The 21,171-nt window shown below is 42.5% G+C and overlaps 1 protein-coding gene across 1 annotated transcript in view; it reads left to right on the top strand.

Annotated features, from left to right (window-relative positions):
- Positions 1-6,880, top strand: part of ZCWPW2 (zinc finger CW-type and PWWP domain containing 2) — a 151,074-nt gene extending 144,194 nt beyond the window's left edge. The window contains exons 8-9 of the mRNA XM_049870964.1: positions 2,107-2,231; positions 6,475-6,880. Of these exons, the coding sequence (XP_049726921.1) occupies positions 2,107-2,231; positions 6,475-6,636 (287 nt within the window). The 3' untranslated portion in view covers positions 6,637-6,880. The remainder of the gene's footprint in view (positions 1-2,106; positions 2,232-6,474) is intronic.
- The last annotated feature ends 14,291 nt before the right edge of the window (positions 6,881-21,171 follow it).

Below are 21,171 nucleotides of genomic sequence, written 5' to 3'. Positions count from 1 at the left end.
TTCATCCATGCTAAAAACTTGCTGGGGCAAGTAACCCCCTCCACAATTAGTCTGTCTGAGGTTTCAACCAGTTCTGCTGCCACCTGCACATCAGCCCTCGCAGACTCACCGCTCCGTTCACACTGTGCAGAGAAAAACATTGTTTGAAGCTCTTGAACCTCCCAGAGCTAGCACTAAACTAGGTATCTAGTCTGGTCCTGCCTTTTCTTCAAGCATCTCGAACAGGCTTTGGGCCTTAGCTGTGATCCTCAACATGCTGAGAGGGATTTACTTTTGCATTTGGTCCTCTGTCCACATCATTAGAAATTTCTCCGTGTCTAGTACAGGTCCTTCTTGCATTTTCTGTGTGTGGAGCTTTCAGTGGAGCCGATCCTTTAACAGCTTGGAGAATTTTTTCTTTGTTTTTGAGGATCGTCATGATTGTTGATTGCGACGTGCTTAAATCTGCTATGTCCAGTTCTCCGATTGGGACTTCTGAACTCTATTATAACCTTATGGGACCACGGATGTATATGCAGCCGGAAGTTGCTCGAATGGATATTATGCAGCACATGACTGTATATTTATGTCACAGAAACACAAAAAAGCTTCTATAACCTTGGTATTTTTTTTTTTAAATACCAGATTTTCATTTAAGGTACATTCACATTTGGATTAAGAATGAACATGACCGTGTTCAGCCTACCAACTTAACTACATGGCTTTCTCTTTTACCCCATAATTGTAACAGCCTGTGATAGGAATCGGCAAACTGTAGCCCACAGGCCACCAGCAACCACCTTTTTTGTAAATAAAGTTTTATTGGAACGTAGCCATGCTCATTTCTTTATGCATATGTCTGTAGTTTGTGCTGTATAACAGCAGAATTGAGTAGCTGTGACAGAGACAGTCTGGCCCACCAAACCTGAAATATTACTTCCTGGGCACAGTGGTTAAGAGCTCAACTGCTAACCAAAAGGTTGGCAGTTCGAATCCACCAGCAACTCCTTGAAAACCCTATAGGGCAGTTCTACTCTGTCCTGTAGGGTTGCTGTGAGTTGGAATCAACTCGATGGCAACAGATTTTTTTTTTTTTTTTTGTCATTTACAGAAAAGGTTTGCAAACTCCTGGTCTATAAATAATAGTTTGGTACCTATATTAGCTTCCTAGAGCTGCCATAACAAAATACCACAAATTGGGTGGCTTATAGGAACAGAAATTTTTTGTTTCACACTTCTGGAGGCTGTTGATGCTAGGTGCCATCAAGTCAGTTCCAACTCGTAGCAACCCTGTGTACAAAAGAATAAAACACTGCCTGGTCCTGTACCATCCTCACAATTGTTGCTCTGCTTGACCGCATTATTGTAGCCACTGTGTCAGTCCATCTCATTCAGGGTCTTCCTGTTTCTTGCTGACCCTCTGCTTTACCAAGCAGGAGGTCCTTTTCCAGAGAGTGGTCCCTCCTGATACCATGTCCAAAGTATGTGAGACGAAGTCTTGCCATCCTTGCTTCTAAGGAGCACTCTGGCTAAGTGTTGGCAGCGCCATGCTCTCTCTGAAGGCTCTGGGGGAGATCCTTTCTTATCTCTCCTACTTCTAGTAGCCTAGGCTTTCCTTGGCTTGAAGCTACAGCCTAACTCTGTTGTCACAGAGTCTGCTGTCTTCCCGTTCTTTTTTATAAAGACATCACTCAGATTGGATTAGGGCAGTATGACTTCATTTTATCTTAACTGATAACATCTTCAAAGCCTCCATTTCCAAACAGGTACCAGGGGTTAAGACTTCAACATATCTTTTGGGGGGACTCAATTAAATTCATAATAGTGCCCTTGGCCCCTAATTTAAAAAAAAAAATATTTTGAGTAGTTTTTGGTGTTTTCAGAGAGGCCTTATGGCCTACACATAGCAAGTATGTCACCTACATTTGTCAAGAAAGAGTTGTAAGAGTTTCACCTGGAAATTCATACTAATTTTGCATCAGAGACTATATGTGAAATTAGCATAGAAGATTTATTTTTCTATTGTAATGTTTAGAAGAGTTCCTCTTTCTGGGTGGTTAAAATTATGAATTAGGTGGAATTAATTCAGATGTGGCACTTTGGACTGTATTAATGAGGTGTCTTTAGTTGTCTCCGAGACAGAAATTTTACTAAAAGAGCTGGAGCAAATGCTACAGCAGGCACTGGAGCCCACAGCAACACCTGATGAGTCTGAAGAAGAATGCGGAGAGGAGAGAAATCCAGGAGAAAAGGTATTGATACTTCTGATCAGGCCTGAAGAGCAATTTGAAGCTCTAAATGGCAGAGTTTTTCCTGGTGGTACTTTTTAGTTACACGGAAAACATTTTCTGAAAACACTTCTGAAGTTGGAGCCCTTGATTACCATCAGGTGAATAATAAACTAGTAGCCTGTTGAGAAATCAGAATGTATCTACCAGTCTTTGAAAACAATATCCGTTTTGAGCAGAAGAGCTCTTTTTATTTCAGAACTTTGGGTTTGGGATGAAGAAAGGTGGAGGAGGCTGACTGAAATGAGAGGGTGCCACTACAGACAAACCTCTCCCCTGTCGCAAATCTTTACAGTCAAAGGGGTCCAGGTAACAGCAGCTAGCGGAAAAATATGCCCTGTTGAGCGTTTGGCACCACCTACAGGAGTTCCTGGGTGGCACAAATGGCCAAGTGCCCACTGTTACGAGAGAGGTTGGCAGGTTAACCTTTTGGTGACCCGATTATTTTCTGCTTTGAATTTTCTGTTGATACCATGTGTTCTCATTAATGGAAGCACGCTGAAACCATTGAATGTGTCTGAGTGTTTGGTAGGTAGTATGGAATTTTATGTCTTGCCCCTTCCTTCAGTCCTACCCTATGTGTTCAGTTGTGCCTATGAAGTACCACTAATGATACCCTGGAGTCCCCATCAGGGTTTGTTGACACATACGTGTAACAAATAAAAATTTTTTTAATTTGTGTTTTTTCTACCAAAAATTCAGACAGCTCATACAACACACGTAAAACGGTATTTGGGGCACACGCCCATTTCTTCAGTTTCAAACAGTCATAAAGGTCCCTGCCTTGTGGCAGCACTCACTGTCAGTGGTACAGCAGCTACCCAGTAAATCCCAGAGGCTGAAAAAGTTCAGGGTCACTCTATGTTCCGCCAGGCACGAAGGGGTTATCAACAGGCCAGGTGATCTGCCTTCGAAGGGTCACAGCCTTGAAAACTCTGTGGAACAGCCCTCCTGTGCATCCAGGGGGTTCCCATGAGTTAGAATCACATGGACTGTGACTAACAACGACAGCACAGGTGGACACTCACTGCCTGAGGCATGGTGCGTGCTCCAGGTAACCTCCGTAGGGACAAGGCTCGCTAGTAACATACCGGAGGTAGAATTTCTAGTTGGGATAAGTTTCATCATTTCACCATTCATATCTAGAGTTGTCTTTTTTTTTTTTTTGCTTTTTGGCCAACTGAATTGGCCTCAGAAAGGCCATGTGTGCTCCCTTTATTCAATGCTGATATACTTGTACTACTACTACTGGTTGTCGTTGAGTCGATCCCAACTCACAGCAAATGCTTATATAAATGGTTGGCGAACTGATGAGCACATCAGCTCCATGTCTCTGCAAATAAAATGAGGCTTTGTGGCGCACTGGCCAGGGAGGTGGTCATTAACACAGAGCATCAGTTTGGTGTGTGTGCTAAAAATAAGTCAGAGGGAGGAAGCCACCATCAGCCGGTTCAGCTGCTCCCTAAATAATTAAGAAAAGGACACAAGCGAGGACTTGTGGTGTATCATTAAGGTTCTTCCCTTCCTCGCTCGCTCCCTCCCTCCCCTTTTTTCTTCCTTTTACTCACTCACTCATTCTTTCGTTCATTCATTTAGAGATATAGTGTGCCTGGAGGCAGGAGAGCATAGTGGTCAGGAGCACTGACTGGATCGTAATGCCTGGGTCTCAGTCCTGTTGCTGACACTTAGGACCTGTCTAATGTGGTGCAGTTGATTTTTACCTGCCTCAGGTTGTTTTCAGGATTAAATAAGACAAAATAGGAAAAGCGCTTTGCGTAGTAACTGATGCCTGAGGTTAGCTGTGATTATAGACAGGAGCTGGCAATGGCAGTCAATGGAGAGGAAGTGCTGAGATTCTCTTACTTCATCTCTCTTTTCCCACATTCTCGCCTTGGCAGCCACCCCTCCTCAAACCCCTCTCTTCTCAGATGCAGAAATGATGGCTTCGTAAATGGACAAGGTAGTTGACACACTCTGACAGCTGCAGGATTGCGTGATTTCATTCAGAACTTCAACAAGAATAAAGATGAATCATAAACGCCTCCTTTACTGAGTTAGAAATTAAGAAAACATACAGAATTTATGGCTGAGAAACATGTATAAAAATAAAATTAATGTTAAAAACTCCTATTGAGTTGAAAGACATGGTAGCTTTCATAATCAACACCAGCAACATCAACTTTCGCCTGTATTGGCATAGGTTTTAAAGGCCATTTTTTTCCATTAGAGTACCTTTTTCCAAAGACTTGTTTTCTGTCTGTGGGTCTCACCTCTTGTAGAACAAGATCCATAGATTAGTGACATATATCTTAAAAACCAAACCCGGTGGCATTGAGTTGATACCAAGTCATAGCAACACTACAGGACAGAGAAGAGCTGCCTCATAGGGCTTCCAAGGAGCGGCTGGTGGATTCGAGCTGCTGACCTTTTTGGAGCAGCTGAACTCTTAACCACTGCACCACCAGGGCTCTGACACATATCTCATATATATATAATTAATACTGAAATTATTCTTTCTAGCAAATGTGTGTTTTGTTTGAACACCATATGGCTTTGTGAAATGTTTTTTCAGTCTTTGCAGTTTGTCTTTTCAAAAATACAGCCTGGGTGGTTTTTATAGTGATGTCCTGGAGTTTTTTACAACCACAGAATTGGCTTCTATTTTGCCATTATAACTAGTAACATGATAGAACAGAAAATTCTTCACTTCTGAGTTTTACTTCTTAAGGTAAAACACATAGTTTTAGTAGCAGGAGCGTTCTTTTGGTTTTAGATTCTGGCATTATTTTATGCTTTCAAAAGGCATTGAAGAACTATAAAAATTACCCATTTTAACTTGCTGGCAGGCAAGTGAGCGCCCCCTGCTGACTGAACCACTCTCCACGGTGCGCTTTAGAAGCCTTGGGTTCAAGCCAGGGTTGGGATAGTTGGGGCCTTGTTCACTTGTCAATGGGGAGAATAGCAATGAAACAAATACATCAGAGTTGGAGCTATTGCCGGTTTGAAAGTAAAGAAATGATCACTTCAGGGATTTCTTTTCTTTCTTCCTTTTTTTTTTTTTTTTTTTGAGTGAGTCAAAAGAATTAATATGACTTCCAAAGGCAACACTGCTTAAAACTGGAGCTGTGCTTTGTTTTTAGGAAAAAGTGGTCTCCTATAAGCCAAAAAGAGCCACCTGGTAATTTTAAAGCCCTGGGCATACTTATTGTTTGAGCAGTTGTTGTTTGAGCGATTTTCAGAGCTGTAAATGTGATGTTTTCATCGTTCATTTCACCTGTGAGGTTTCAATATGGTTACGCTCAGGCCCGTACACCGACGGCTGAGAGCAGCACCATGGAGAGAAGCACACAGACATGGCTAATCAGACTCATTTCTGTCTGCCACTGAAATGCTTTGTGAGGTTATTTTCCTCAGTAGAGTCGCCTTCCTAATTATGTTCTTCTTTAGCTAATATTAACGCTGGCTGACATGCCCTGACTTTGCAAGCGATGGGAGGAAGTTAATTTCAGATTTGTATAAATCCACCTGAATAATTCACAAACTGGGTGATCCATATACAAATAAGATAGCATTTACTGGATAGTATTTATATGAAAAGGCAGATCTTTGCTATATAAATGTACATATATAATCTGCACGTGTATCTTTTTTTCTTGAATTGCATGGGAAGTTAACCCTGCCTTTAAGGAACCTTGAAATTATAAATCTCGTGGGTGTGTGTGAGTGTGGGTGTGGGTGTGGCGTTTTACCGATGTCCTTACCCCTTAAGTCAGAGCCAGCTGTCGCTGTTCATAAGGAACGCAGATGCTTATGAGAAGTTGACCACAGAAAATGTGACTAAAACGGTTTCCACGTTCTAGTCCCTGTGATAATAGTTTAAAACAGAAACCAATATAGAAAACTGACATGGAATTTAAATGATCATTTTTTTTTCAAAGCATACCATTAAAAATAAAACCTGTAATGTTGGGGAGTAGAGAGAGATCTAAATAATGTTATTCTTATACAAACACATTTTCTATGCATTATATTGCATTTTTTATTACATACGGGAATCATTGTCTGACCGCCAATAGAGCAAAGACCTTTGTGTAACTGCTGTGGCTGGAGAACTTACTGACTACTTTATGGTTTGTCCAGACAATGAGACCTGGCTTTTGAAGTAAACTGGATATAGTTCTGATGAATTGCACGGTTATTTTTACAGCTGGCTAAATGCAGCCCTGAAGCTCCTGCAGGCAGCCCATCTGAGAACGACTCTGAAGAGGACTATCTTTTAATTGACGGACTAAAATTAAAAGCTGGAGAATGTATTGAGAATATAACCAACAAGTTTAAAGAAATAGATGCCTTGATGTCTGAATTTTAGGGCGTGGTACAGATTTTCAAAGTTAATTAGAAAAACATTTGCATCTCTGTATTTTCCTGAAGTCAAAAGCTTGAAAATGTTTAGCAAAACAGTATACACTATACCAAAGTGGGTATTTGTAATGACTCTATATTTTGAGAAGGTTCACAGTTTTGACAGCCAATCAAACGGCGTTTAAGTTAGTGTGAAAAATTTCAATTTACAAAACCCTGATATTTGTAGTTTATTTTCCTTGCTTGCCTTAACTTTAAAAAAGCTTTGTGAAACTTGCTGTACAAACACACACTTTACAGTGGTTACTTAGGACTTTTATTCCGGTCTTGTTAACTGCTATAATGGCTGCTGAAACAGTTATAATTCTTAGAGACAATTCAGGTCTAATATACTTAGAAAAAAAATGTGTACTCGTAGTGGAATTGAACAAGTACAAAATAAAAGGAAATAGTAGAAACATGGTTGTATGGGAGAGTTGGAGCTTTTCTTAAAAAACAAAAATGTAAATTGCCTCATCACAACAAAAACAATCATTTCAACCGCAGTTCCCCAAACTGACTGATAAACAGTGTCTGCAGGAGACCTTGGAGACCAGAATCCTAGACCCTTCCCCAGTGAACCAGTATCTCTGGGGATAAAGATGGGAAGATGTAATTTAAAAATAGAGCGAGAGGTATACGTACTACAAAAATTCCAAACAAAGTAGTGAAGTGAAAAGTACATCAGGCAAAATCGCTCCCTTAACCCCTCCCCGAGGTCCCATTCCTTGGGGGCTGCCACGAACATTTTCAGGGAGTGTCCTTCCACGTCTGGTTCAGTGCACACCACAAATGTGTGTGTATGCACACCCAGCTCTAGTTCCCGCTCTGGCCCTCCTTCTCTACCTCTCTCTCCCTCCTTTCCTGCCGTCTCTCTTTCTTCCTTCCCCTCCCCTCTCCCTCCTCCCTTTCTTCCCTTCTCCTCTCTCTCTCTCTGTCAGCAGGGAGTGGGGAAAGGGGTATTACAAGCAAATGAGAACAGAAACCAAAGCTCTTCGAGGAGTGGGAAAAAACATCTGGGCCCTGCTGTTGGATGAATTAGCTGGAATGATGAGTGATGATGAGAATATAAGCCACGGCAGATCAGGAGGGCCATGTACAAAGGCTAAGGAGCTTGGGATGTACCCTGAAAACTTTAGGGGCTACTAAAAAGTTTTCAGCAGTGGAATCTCCTTTGCATTTCAGGAAGATCACAGCAGCAACAGCAGTGTGGGAACGGAGTGAGAGGAAATAACACTAGAGGCAGGGGGACCAGTTAGGAGACTGTTTCAAGAGTTCATTTCAGAGGTTGTAGGTTGTGGTGGTGCTGTGGTGGAGAGAAGTGGGTAAGTTCAAGCCACGTTAACATCAGCGGATTCTTTGGATCTGGAGGTGGGGTATAAGAGTAAGACAGAGAGGAAGCAGGGGCAACACCAGGTGTCTGGTGTTCATGATGCTGCTCATTGAGGATGGAACACGTGAGGATTAGACACTTGGGACAAAAATCAAGCTTGGGCTAAACCGTGAGAGTTCAGCAGAGCTTCTAAGCTATTCATGCTTGGGCAAAGCCTGAATTTCAGTACTACACTGAGAAGCAGGGTGACTAGACATCTCCACACATCATATTTAAATTCCAAGTGGTAGAAAACATTGAAGGCTAAGGCTTCCTCTTTTTCTCACAGCTGAATTTACTTAGCACATATTTTCCAGAACCGGATGCATGGCCTCCAGCTACAGCTTTTCAGAACACCATGCGCTTCCTCTCTCTTTCCAATATAATTTTATATTCACAAGATGTCTCAAGAAGTAATTTATCCCATTTCTTGTTACTGCTTAGAATCAACTATAAAAAATGACTGTAACTGTATTCAGAAGACTTTATCTACAATTCACCCTCCCCCTACCCCCATGTAGTAAATCAGTTAGATCATTTGAAGCTAATTCTTCTTGGTGGAACAGCCAGTGCTCATCAAAGTCAGATTCAAAGTCAAAGTCATAGGCTAGATACTGAAATCTCCAGTTTGAAGTCATCTCTGCACTGGTCTGAGTTGTAGACATCTAGGGTTTCCACTGAAAGGCTTTATGAACTTGAGTAGCCCAAAATTATTCTGCAAACAAACAATTGGGTTAACTCTGTCTTCAGGAAATGTTAGACTTGGTCCAAGTAAAGGCTGTGAGGACCCTCTACCCACGTGAAAATATAGGCTTTCAAGATATAGGGTGTGCCCAGGAAAAGGGATGAAGGAGAAGTTGACTAACATCTCTGTGCTCAGTACTGAGAACCATACCTGGCTGGGAAACTTTCCCTATTGGTAAATATCCTACATACAGAGGCAGGCCATTTCACATAGACCAGGCTATCACAGTGGGACTGTGGAGCCAGAATGCTTCCCCCAGATCCTGGTACTCCCACCTACTAACTGCGTGACCTGAATCCACAGTCACATCTGCAGATGCTGGACAGTTAAGCACTAAAACCAGTACTGTTACCTCATATTTCAGAAAGTCCTGGCCCATTTACCCCATGCTGGAATCAGAATTTATGCAGGGATTCCTAGTGGTGAGAGGCTTAGTTCTATCTTTATTGGTGATAAACTGTACACTTTAGATGGGTTAATCCCTTGTTGCCACATGTGTGTTAAAGAAGAAAGTACACCCTAAGTACTTGCAAAAGTCTGTACAGCTTTGAACCTGATGGTTCTTCAATGGAGAATGGTAGGGCACAGACAGTAATTTATCCACTGATGGACCTAGGCACTATAGTAAACTTTGTAAAATTGACCTTAGAGTCTGTGTGCACATAATGGAAAGAATTGATGGCTCACTCTTTCTGGAGGGGCCTTTTATTCATGAGCCTGAGGTGACGTGTGGAGTGCTTTCAATGGAGCCACACCATTCTACCATCTAATGCCTATACTAGATAGGTGATGATCCATGAGCCCACCATGGATTGGGGATAACAAATGGTGGAATTCTGCTCCAGATACTCCAGACCAGTGGAATTTGCATCTGTGACTCTTTCAAGGGACAAAGGTAAGATTTTGAAATCCCTGGAAATAACTAAATCCTCGTCTATCAATCTTCTCTCTACAGGGTCCCCAGGAGAGATCTAGACATAGTACAATTTAAAAATTCCAAGTACTAAGCCAGCTCTCAATGTCTCTTGATAGGATTTTTAAAAAGTGGGGTTGGACAGATAAATTAGGGCACAAGGTACAAGTGGGGTCTCTTATGTCCTCAAATCTAAATCTTGGAAATTTTCCACCCACAGGTTTATTGCATGGTATAAACATTCAAAGAAGTGAGCAGTATAAGCAAATGAAAGGGCAGATGGGGAGAGGAGAAGATGGTTTCAAAGAAAAAATTTGATGGCATGAGCTGATTGCTTTTAAGAAAGAGATATACTCAAAAAGACAAAAAAGGCCAATTTATAAGCAGAAGTAAGAGGGAATAAAAAGCTTAGAGTTGCTGGGTTAGAAGATAAAACTCTTTCTTATCATCAGCCTCTCCAGCAAGAAAAAGCTTCTCAAGATAATAGCGTAGGGACAAAGATCCAGTCAAAGACCAAATCCAGGTGGCTCACAGTAAAACTTGACTTCAGAGTAAAGACTCAATCAGAGGTGTGGCTGTACTGTTGCTAAATATCACCAGGTGGGATTTAGTAGAATTTTCCAGTTGGATAAAACCTCCTAGAAAGCTTAAAGGCATGGTGCCACAGTCACCTGATACGCCCAAAGTGCCAGTCATTAAGTCTGGAGAGGGAAGCATGTCCTGGATTGTGATTTTTGTTACAAGGAATGATTTGGAATCAAATACATAGAAACCCTACTAAGTTGGTGAGAGATCTATATTGTCAAAGTTCTGTCAGCCTAGACTAAAAGGGACTGACACTGTTAAAGAGGTAAAAAAGAAAAAAAAACCTATGAGCCCCCAATTGTCTACATGTAGGAAACAGGCTGGGGAAACTTCTCAGTCACCAAAAAAATGTTTAAATTTCAAATGTCCTCTTCAGAAGCAAATGAGGAAGCTGATGGAAAGGAATGTCTCAGAGGGCACAGCCAGGAGCTGTAGAGAACAATGGACTGGGGGGCTTCTCCTCTCTACAACCCCCCAATAAAACCAAGGTCTATCACCAGAAGAGGGAGACTTGGCTAATTTTCGTAGAGGGATTTCAGAATTGCTAAGGACCAGTCTTCCTCTTTTTGAATGGGGGTGCTTGTGATTATCCTGCCCTGTTATACCATGGTATATTGTGGGAAGCATGTGGGAAGTAGGCCAATAATTTGTCATTTTAGTTCACAGGTCTCTAGATCAAGAGAAGTCGTATCTGGACCTGATGCAGATCATAGGGTCCTAGGTTTTGAACCTGATGCTGTGATTGAGTGAAATTTTTGAGTGTCCTTGGATGGAAATGGGCATGATTTTCATATTGGAGGGATGTGAGTAATAATGGTCAAGAGGGTGAACTGTAATTGATTAAATTATTGGCACAGGTTCTTTGTGTCATCCTGCATTGCATCCTTGTCATGGCCCCATCACAGGCAGAGCATACTTCCATGCCTTTTGACTTTGGGCTTGACCATGAGACTTCCTTTGATTAATGAGATGGGGTGGGAGTGATGATGCTATTTATGTCTAGACTCTAAGGGGCTTTGTGTGTTTCTGCTTTTCCTCTTGTATCTCTGCCATCACCTTGAGAAGAACATGACGCAGCAAGCCCTCTGGTTCAGGGGATGAAAGACCATGGAAAAAACACAGACCCACAGACCTGCAGAATGAAGCAGACTTGCCTAAGCCACAAAAACCTGAAGCAGAACTTTTCCAGCCAACTATAGATCCAGGAGAATAAAGGTTATTGTTTAAAGTCACTGAATTTTATGGTTTTTTTTTACACAGCATTATTTATTTATTTAATTGTGGCAGTAGTGAACTGATACTCTTGGCTTCTTGGTTCCACCAACAATTCCACAGACCAGCTGTGGTGGTAGCTTTCCAGCTGCACCTGGATCATTGGGGTGTTTCCCCTTAGGGTAGTATTACTACCAAAGTATTTCCACATCCTGGACTGAACTCAAGAGTGCTAGCCTGTGGCTCTCTGCCCAGTGATCATCCCAGCTCTGTCTGGATCTGGCTCAGACTAGCCGCTCAACTGGGAAGCTCAGCCTATTTTCTTCACAGCTCACAATGGTGAGTTTAATTTTAAACTTCACACATTGCTTTATTAAGGAGGTAGCATATGTATAGCTGTTATAAACATGACACCAACACCACCAAGATATTGAGGGTTCATTGAGTGGGTCACTTCTTCCTTTTAATCACATAGAGTGGAGAATGTAGATATACCCACAATGGTGGAATATCTCATTTGGTAAAGAAAAGCATGGAGGTATTTCCACCCCTATTTTCCTCATCCCTTTCTTAGCTTTTTGGTATTGTATCATAGGATGTTGAGTTGAAAAAACCTAAGTTTGAGTCCAGATTTCACCAGCTAACTTGTCTAAGTCATATGACCAGTAAATGTAAGGGTCAGAACTTGAATACATTTCTGTCTTGTTGCAGATCCTATGCCATGGATTAGTGTCTGTATTGTCCTAAGCTGTGTTTTAGCTGAGTGGCTGGAACAATCATCTAGCTTCTTTACATGTAAAATGGGGGGCGAGGCTATCTAAATCAAAGCATTATTGTGAGGAAGAAATGAGATATTTTACATGAAAGTGCTTTGTAAATCAACTTGACCTTCTGTTTACTCCTTCAGAAAGGAACTGAGTATGTGTTCGAGTCCATTGCAATTAATAATGACTCAGTTAAAAGGAGATTACACATTCGAAATGATCACTTGTCTTGTACTCCATCTACTAGTCATCAATATCAGAGCTCCTTCTTTTCCTCTTTAAAGTTAATCTTTGGAAGCCATCGCCAGCAGCGTTATGATCTTCCCTCTGATGGGCATGTTAACAGTAACGTCTGTCTTTTAAGGGACATCTCACTGTTGAATTTTAGAGAAGGCTTTAAATCACCTGCTTTCTTCATAGACATTCAGTTAAAAAGGGAAAGAAGGAAAAAGTCTTACTATTGATGGGTAGTGGCAGATTTCTCTGTCATTTTGGATACATTCCAATGAATGCTTGAGTGCCTTTCTCAGGGAGCTCGTGCTATGCTTCAGGATGCCTCCCTCCAGCAAGCTGGAATCTGGGTCCAGATTCAGAACATCTTTTTATTGTACATTAGATGAAGGTTTACATCTAGTTCCTCATTAAACAATTAATACACATACTGTTTTGTGACACTGGTTGCCAACCCAGTGACCTGTGAACCTTCTCCCATTCTCAACCTCGGGTTCCCCATTACCAGTATTCCTGTCCCCTCCTGCCTTCTCGTCCTTGCCCCTGGGCTGGTGTGCCCATTTAGTCTCGTTTTGTTGTATGGGCCTGTCTAATCTTTGGCCGAAGGGCGAACCTCAGGGGTGACTTCAGGACTGAGTTATAAGGGTGTCTGGGAGCCATACTCTCGGGTTTTCTTCAGTTTCTGCGGGACCAGTAAGTCTGGTCTTTTTTTGTGAGTTAGAATTTTGTTCAGAATATCTTTTGAAAGCCAGGAAGCTCACAAAATATTTTAGGATTGCTGCTTCTTTACCAAGCCATGCAATTAAATTTCATAAATTCTAGGTTTGAGAAAACAATCCTCATAATTTGCAGCAGAAAAGGAGGAGGCAGGAGAGAAAAGTGAATGTGGCTGTTCCCCTCCCTTCTGGAGCATCCATGTAGTAATGGGAAATGCGTACAAGCATAAGTGGTCTTCAGAGCAGAAAGTGCATCTGAAAGGTGAGTGCCTGGAAGCGAAAGAGTCAATAATTACAAAATCCTTTAATACAATTCCACAGGCCCAGGTGACCCATGCTAGAGATGAGACACCACCTCACAGAGTCTGAGGTCATGGGACAACTTTGGACCTGGGCTGCCAGCAGCTGTCCATAGAGGGGAGTAAGCCAGAAGCAGGACTCTCCCATCTCAAGTCCCTCCCTTGGCTCCTCCTGACTTACAGAGAGGCCCAATGACAATGATGCCTGAGTTTTAAACTCCAGGAGGCACCTAATGGCACAGTGGTTAAAGCATTCAGCTGTTAACTGAAAGGCTGGCGGTTCAAACCCACCAGCTGCTCCATGGGAGAAAGATGTGACAGTCTGCTTTCGTAAAGATTTACAGCATTGAGAACACTATGGGGCAGTTCTGCTCTGTCCTGTAGGGTCCCTATGAGTCAGAATTGAGTAGACAGCGGTGGGTTTGGTTTGGCTTTGGTTAAGGTCTTGGCCTGAGGAGACCTTCTGCTTCTACCAGCATAACTGGATCAGACCTTGGGGGTCCGCTGTGACTACCACCACCCCTACTCTCTACTTCCTGTTGAGTTGCCTGCCTATATCACCCATTTGGTTCTTGTTCCTACATAATCATCAAGATGTGGGATGTGTAGGACGGAACTCCAGCCAGGGACACTCCTCTTGGATGGTTGTTCTAGACGAGCCAGCAAACTCTTGGAGGACCTTCCAACAGAGGAGGTATGGGGGACAGTGAGTGAGTGAGTGAAGATTAGGGCTGTACTTCTTTAGAGTAAGGGCCTGGCTAGTCAGGCTCTAGCTCCTATCCACGCCCTGTCTCTCAGCAGCAGCAGCTGTCATGCAGTGACCATGTAATGTCACCTATCTATGGAAGGGAGACCCTGGTGGCATAGTGGTTAAGAACTACGGCTGCTAACCAAAAGGTCAGCAGTTTGAATCCACCAGGAGCTCCTTGGAAACTCTATGGGGCAGTTCTACTCTGTCCTGTGGGGTCGCTATAAGTCGGAATCAATTCTACAGCAACGGGTTTGGTTTTGGTTTATCTATGGAAGCTTGACTTCCTCCAAGCAAAGTAGGGTTGGGGTGTCAGTGTACAAGGATGTGTGCAAGTACAGATTATTTGGAAATTTCGATCCATCCTTATGAAGTAGAATGCTTTAAGTACTAGTGGAGATCTGAAAGCAGAGGGGAATGAGATTAATTCTGACTGCAGGAACAGCTTCGTGGAGACCATTCATTCATTCATTACCATGAGCCAGACTTTGTGCTTGGCAGTGGTAGTAGTGAACACGATAGGATCTCCACCCTCACAGAACTGATGCTGACTTTGGGCAAGTTGCCTTAGCCTCCCTGTGCCTCACTTTCATTATCTGTAAAATGGGGATGATGGTGATGATGATAATGGTAATGTATTAGTAATGCTGACCTCCTAGAGTTGTTGAGCAGAATAAAGTGAGTTAAGACAAGCAGAGCACCTAGCAAGGTGCCTCGCACAATCTTGTCATGTTACTGTTGTTACTATTTTTACAGTCTGGTTTGGGAGAGAGACCTGTGAAGCAAGGCCAGAATTTGAAGGCAGAAGAATAGGATGACTGGAGAGGATGAACGTCACAGGCTGAACAAAGCCCAGAGATGAGAAAAGAAGTAACCAGCCCTCATTACCAGACACCGGTGGTGGAAGACATGAGGGGAGGAATATTGGGAGTTAAGGCTGGGCCGGGCAGGTTGAGTTTTCCTTAAGGAGGGCCTGGTATATCACATCAAAAAGGCAGCACTTCACTCCAAGGGGAGCCAGGTTTTGCAGAAAAGAGCCCTGGTCGCCAGAATCTCCAGGACTAAACACCCAAGGGCGCTCGTGCTGCGCTGGCTTGGAATGAGACCATTCTGTGATTTGCACATATTAGGGGCAGCAGGTAGATATTACTATGCCAACCTGTGCCCCTGTGTCTGAGGAAATCCATGCCCGGATGTTAGCTCAGATTGTCAGCTTCCACAGTGAGCGCCTGAGGGTTGCCAGTGGGCGGCCAGGTACTGGAAGGTTAGGTGTCTCCGCAAAGTCTTATTAAACTCTCAGCTGCTTGGAAATAATGTGCCACAGCCACCGAGTTTAAAATGGCAAAGGGTCTCTGGCTGTCAGAAAGCTTACAGGTAGATACCTTCATTTGTCCTCCATGAAAGCTTAATATCATTTTCTTCTGTTCAAGTCAGCTTACAGACCTCATTACCTTAAGTTCACCGGGTGGTGAGAACAGACTCTTTGATTTTTACCCTGCTATTGGAATCATGTGGGGGAGCAACTAATGCATTTTTAACCAACTTCAGCAGTTTAAAGCTCTTTGGTGCAGTAGCATATTAATGCAATTGTTGGTAACACTTGGAAAGCATTATCTGTGTGAAGAGGGGTTTCCACTGTTATGGTGTGGGTTTGTGGGGACAGGGACTGTGTTTCCTTCCATTCAGTGCCACACCCAGACCATAGCTTAGCACCTTGCCCATGTTAGAACATCAGTTCATATTTTTATATTGATTTTAAACTTCCTGCCAACCTAGCCTCTTCAAAAGTCTTGTCTGACAAGTTTTATACTCCATCCCTTTGGGTTTGAATTGAAGATCGTTTTTTTCTTCTAACTCCATGTTCCCCCAACCTGTCACAATAAGCACATGCTCTATCAGTTCTCCCGTTGCAATACTGCGGGGTAGTAGCAACACAAAATGCCAGTGGCAACCAACCAAATGCAGGCTTCAGCTTGAGAGTCTGCAGGATTCGGCTGGCTTGGTTCCATTCAGCTGGTCTCACTCTTCTGGGTGTGAGTAGGTACAGGTCAGCTTAGGCTCTGTTGATCTTGCTAGGCTTGCTAAGTGCCTGGGGGCCAGCTGTTGGGTGATTTAGGGCAGTCCCAAGTGGGAATATTGGGGCGACTCGGCTCTGCTTCACGTGCTTCCTTCCGACTTCCAGCATGTTAGCCCAGGCATACTCTCATGGAAGTGACAGAAGCACGTGAATGAGAGCAAGCTCCGCCATGCAAGTGCTTGCCAGACCTCCACTTTGTGTCACAGTTGGGAGCATCCCACTGGCCAGATGAAACCATAGTGCCCAGCCCAGATTCAGACCAGGAGGTGCTACTAAAAAAGGGGCCTTTAATGTAGTCCATCTACCACATATCCTCACTGAAAAAACAGAGAATTTTAATAAGAAAATACATATTACCTACAATCCTATCAACGAGAGGCAAATCATTGTTGATATTTTTAAAAATTCTTACAACTTTTTTTCCAGGTAAAATATGTCCATTTTAAAGCACCTATGAGATATTACCAAACATATGATTGCTTGCACTGCTTTTGACACTTAACTATATATTGTGGCCATATTTGTATGCCATCGAATATTCTACAACATGATTTTTTTAAATGATTGCTTAGTATTTCATTGTATTTATGTTCATACACTGATATACCTCTTGTTGGACATTTAATTTGTTTCCATGTTTTCACAATTATAAACAACTCTGCCATGAGCATCCTTTTCCTGCAATTTTTGCATACATTCGTTTTTCCAAAGCCATTCCTGCAAGTGAAATTGATGCGTCAGAGTATCTGGACAACTTAAAGCTTTGTACGTCTAACAGTTTATTACGTTCTACTAGCAGTCTATGCATGTGTCTGTTTCTCTGGGTTTTGACTTCTACTTGAATTTCATATTTCTTACAACAATGTTGGAAGCCCTGGTGGTATAAGAAACCCTGGTGGCATAGCAGTTAAATTCTATGGCTGCTAAGCAAAAGGTCAGCAGTTCAAATCTACCAGGCGCTCCTTGGAAAGTCTATGGGGCAGTTCTACTCTGTCCTATAGGGTCACTATGAGTCAGAATTGACCTGAAGGCAATGGGTTTTTTTTTTTTTTATATGAATGTATTGGGTTAATCTTGGTCTTAAATAACATTGACTAAACGACTGTAAGATGGGTAGTTTTCCCCTAATTCCTCAAAGAAGGATGAAAATAAGCATGAGGCCATAGATTTGAGTCTGAAAGAGACTGAGATAAGAATAATTAATTGGGCAATTGACAGGGAAAATAAAACATTAAAAGAAGCAACGACAGGTGATTTGATTCAGATGCCAGCTGTCCTGCTCAGACACTGATGTGACAAATACTTGTGGAGAGTCATTGGGCTGGTGAACTGGTGAGGTTTGAAAATCTAGAAGGCTGTATTCCACCTGGAGCCCTGGTGATGCAGTGGTTAAGAGCTCAGCTGCTAACCAAAAGGTTGGCATTTTGAATTAACCAGCCGCTCCTTGGAAACTGTATGGGGCTGTTCTACTCTGCCCTATATGGTCGGTGTGAGTCAGAATCAACTCAACGTCAATAGGTTTGATTTGGGTTTGGTATATTCCAGTTTTGGCAGAAGTGGGGGGAGTGGAGGTGCTTTCGAGAATGAGATCACTTTCTACTGATTGCATTTATTAAGGTGATCAAGTGGCTTTCCTTCTTGTATCGTAAGGAAGATCAGTGACTATTTCGATGTTAGATTTCTTAGTTGACAATTTCTAAAATACACCTTTCTTGGATTAAGTTGAAATAGTGTACAAAGACAGCATGAGGACTATTTCTTACTAAGACAGCATGAGGACTATTTCTTTTTTCACCCACATATGTGTTAAGTTTGTATATTTGTAATCTCTGCTTATAGTGCCCAGAGAAAAACAGGCTTTGGGATGATGGTTCCTGTCCCACTGCACAAAATATTTAGAGTGACTCAAAGCATTATTACTCCATCATTGTGACCCTACACACAATGGACTGTGAATACCTCCAGGCCAGACTCATAATCCCTTGACCTAGCACAGCAGGCAGGGGTTTATGCAGTGTAATGAATTGCTTAATACGGCCCTTCTAGCCCTGGTCTTTGTGACTCACACACAGTGATTAAGTAGAACTATGCAAATACAGTACAGGGAACTTGTGATGGTCAAGGTTATAAGTCAACTTGGCTAGGCCGAGATTCCCAGTATTGTGGGTTGTCCTCCATTTTATATGTTGTGGATACTGACCTCTACATGCTGATGAGGCAGGAGTGGTATAAGGTATGTCTTTGGTTGCAGCCTTGCAAGAGGGCGTGACTCAAGTCCTACCCTTACTAAAGTTGCTCCCTTCCCTGGGGTGTAGCCTGCGTCCAAGATATATGTGTGTGTCCTGGTGAGGCTCTCTCTGTGCTGCATCTGGATACTGCAGCTGCTTCATGATCAGCCGACCTCCCCAGAGGCCTGCTGTCTGACCTGCCAATTCTGGGATTCACCTGTCTCCACAGCCACTTGGGCTGGTGGCCTATCCTTTGACCTGATTTGCCAGCTTCTGCAACTTTGTGAGCCGGCAGCCTGTGTTCCAAACTGCCAGTTTGGTTTCATCAGCTCCTGTAGCCATGTGGGCCTGGAGAAGCCTACGCCTGATCCACTAATATGGAATGTGCCAGCCTCCACAACCGCATAAGCCATTCCCTTTATATGGTTCATTCTTGTGAGTTCTGTGAGTTGCAGCAAATCAGGGAACCCAAAGGCGGGAGGGAGAGTGCTGTTGGGAGAGGGAGTAGTTTATGTTAGAGGTGATGGAGTGGTATAGCAGCTTGGCAAAGTGGGATATTTGGGACAGCTTTGTGCTGGTCCTTATAAAATAAATTATTCATTTAGCTTAATAAATATTTATTGAATAAATGGAGTTTATGTTATAAAAATACCTAGAATAAACAGCCTTGCCCAAATGAGGGTTAAATTTGCCATCTAACTCATAAGTGTCAGCTATAAGTTCAAGTCCTCAAAGCTGGCTGAACCTTGCATGTTTCTACAATTTAGCACTTCATTACACATGGCCATATGTGATTCATTACTTATTGCATGTTTGTGGTAGTCAGTCTCCAAAATGATTCTTGCCGTCTACTTTTCACATTCTTGTGTAGTCCCCTTCCACACTGAATAAGGTTCACCTGTGTAACCATGAAGATATCACAAATATGATAGAGGCTTGATCATAAGAGACACTGTGGCTTCTACCTTGCCCTCCTTTAGATCACTCCTTTTGGAGGAAACCAGCAGCTATGTCAGAGACACTCAAGCAACCCTACAGAGAGGTCCATGTTGTGAGATTCTGAGGACTCCTGCCAACAGTCAGCGCTAACTTGCCAGCCATGTAAGTGAGCTATTTTGGGAGTGGATCCTCCAACCCTAGTCAAGCCTTCAGATGACCACAGTCGAGGCTGGCATCCTGACTGCAACCTCATAAACCATCTTGTGCCAGAACTAAGCTGCCTCTAGATTTTTGACCCACATAAACTATGTGAGATAATAAATATTTATTATTTTAATCCCCTAAAAAATTGGAGTAGCTAATACAATGTGTGACAGTCTTGTCTCACTAAATAGATTATAAACACCTTTAAGGAAAGAACCTTAGCTTTCATTTCTCACAGTGATTTACATAGTACCAAGACAATATTAGGTTCAAAAAGTGAATGTTAATGCTTCACAATTACCTTCAAGTCAAGTCAACAAATATTTATTGAATGCCCTCTAGACATGCTTCTCATAGCAACCCTATAGCTATGTGTCAGAATTGACTTGACAGCATTGGGTTTGGTTTTTTGGTTGAGATACTCTCCTAATGACTGAGGAAAACAGTACAAAAAGGGACAAAGTAAATTTGAGCTAGGAAGACAGATAGTAATTTAAAGAAAGAAAGAAATAGACCAGGTCAATGAGGATATGAAGCTAAGGAAAAAAAAAAAAAAAAAAGATGGGGAATACTACTTTCCATATCAGGAAGACATTTGAGCAGAGAGCTGCGCATGTTTCTGGTAAAGAGCTTCCAGGCAGAGGGAATAGTAAGTTCAAAGGCCATGAGACTGGAGAGGCTTTGCACATTCAAAAAGCCACCATGGTTAAGGCTGAGTTCACTGTTTCAAATTTCACTCAGTAGTTAATTGAGTTTCTCACAAGTACAACTTTACATTTGAATCTTTCTTGGTGGCTTGGGCCCCTCTGACCTACCCTGTCTTAGTCATCTAGTGCTGCTATAACAGAAATACCACAAGTGGAGGGCTTCAACAAACATAAGTTTAATCTCTCACAGTCTAGGAGGCTAGAAGTCCAAAAACAGGGCATCAGCTCCAGGGGAAGGCTTTCTCTGTCGGCTCTGGAGGAAGGTCCTTTTCATCAATATTCCTGTGGACTAGGAGCTACTCTGCACAGGGACCCTGAGTCCAAAGGACGTGCTATACTCCTGGTGCTTCTTTCTGGGTGGTATGAGGTCTCCCTATCTCTCTGCTCATTTCTCTCTTTTACATCTCGAAAGAGATTGACTTTAGACAAAATCTGATCTCATTAACATCATAGAGATAGGGTTACAGCACATAGGAAAATCATATCAGATGACAACATGGTGGACAGTCACACAATACTAGGAATCAGGACCGAGGCAGTTGACAGATATTTCGGGGGGACACAATTCAATCCATGACACCCTCCCCCCTTTCCTTTTTTCCTGAATTTGAATAGGGCACCAAATATTCTTCTACTTTTAACAGACCTCCTTATGCAAATGATCATTATGTAGACGTATGAAAATGGCTGATGAGTCAGAATAGGCTAATGTTCGTAGCCAACGTGAAGAATTAGAAATTTACTGACTGCAATCTTCCTTTTT

Source organism: Elephas maximus, chromosome 27 (genome assembly GCF_024166365.1).
Source record: "Elephas maximus indicus isolate mEleMax1 chromosome 27, mEleMax1 primary haplotype, whole genome shotgun sequence".
Taxonomy (NCBI): Eukaryota; Metazoa; Chordata; class Mammalia; order Proboscidea; family Elephantidae; genus Elephas; species Elephas maximus.
Note: the sequence above shows the minus strand (reverse complement) of the source record. Positions and strands in the feature narration are given on the sequence as shown.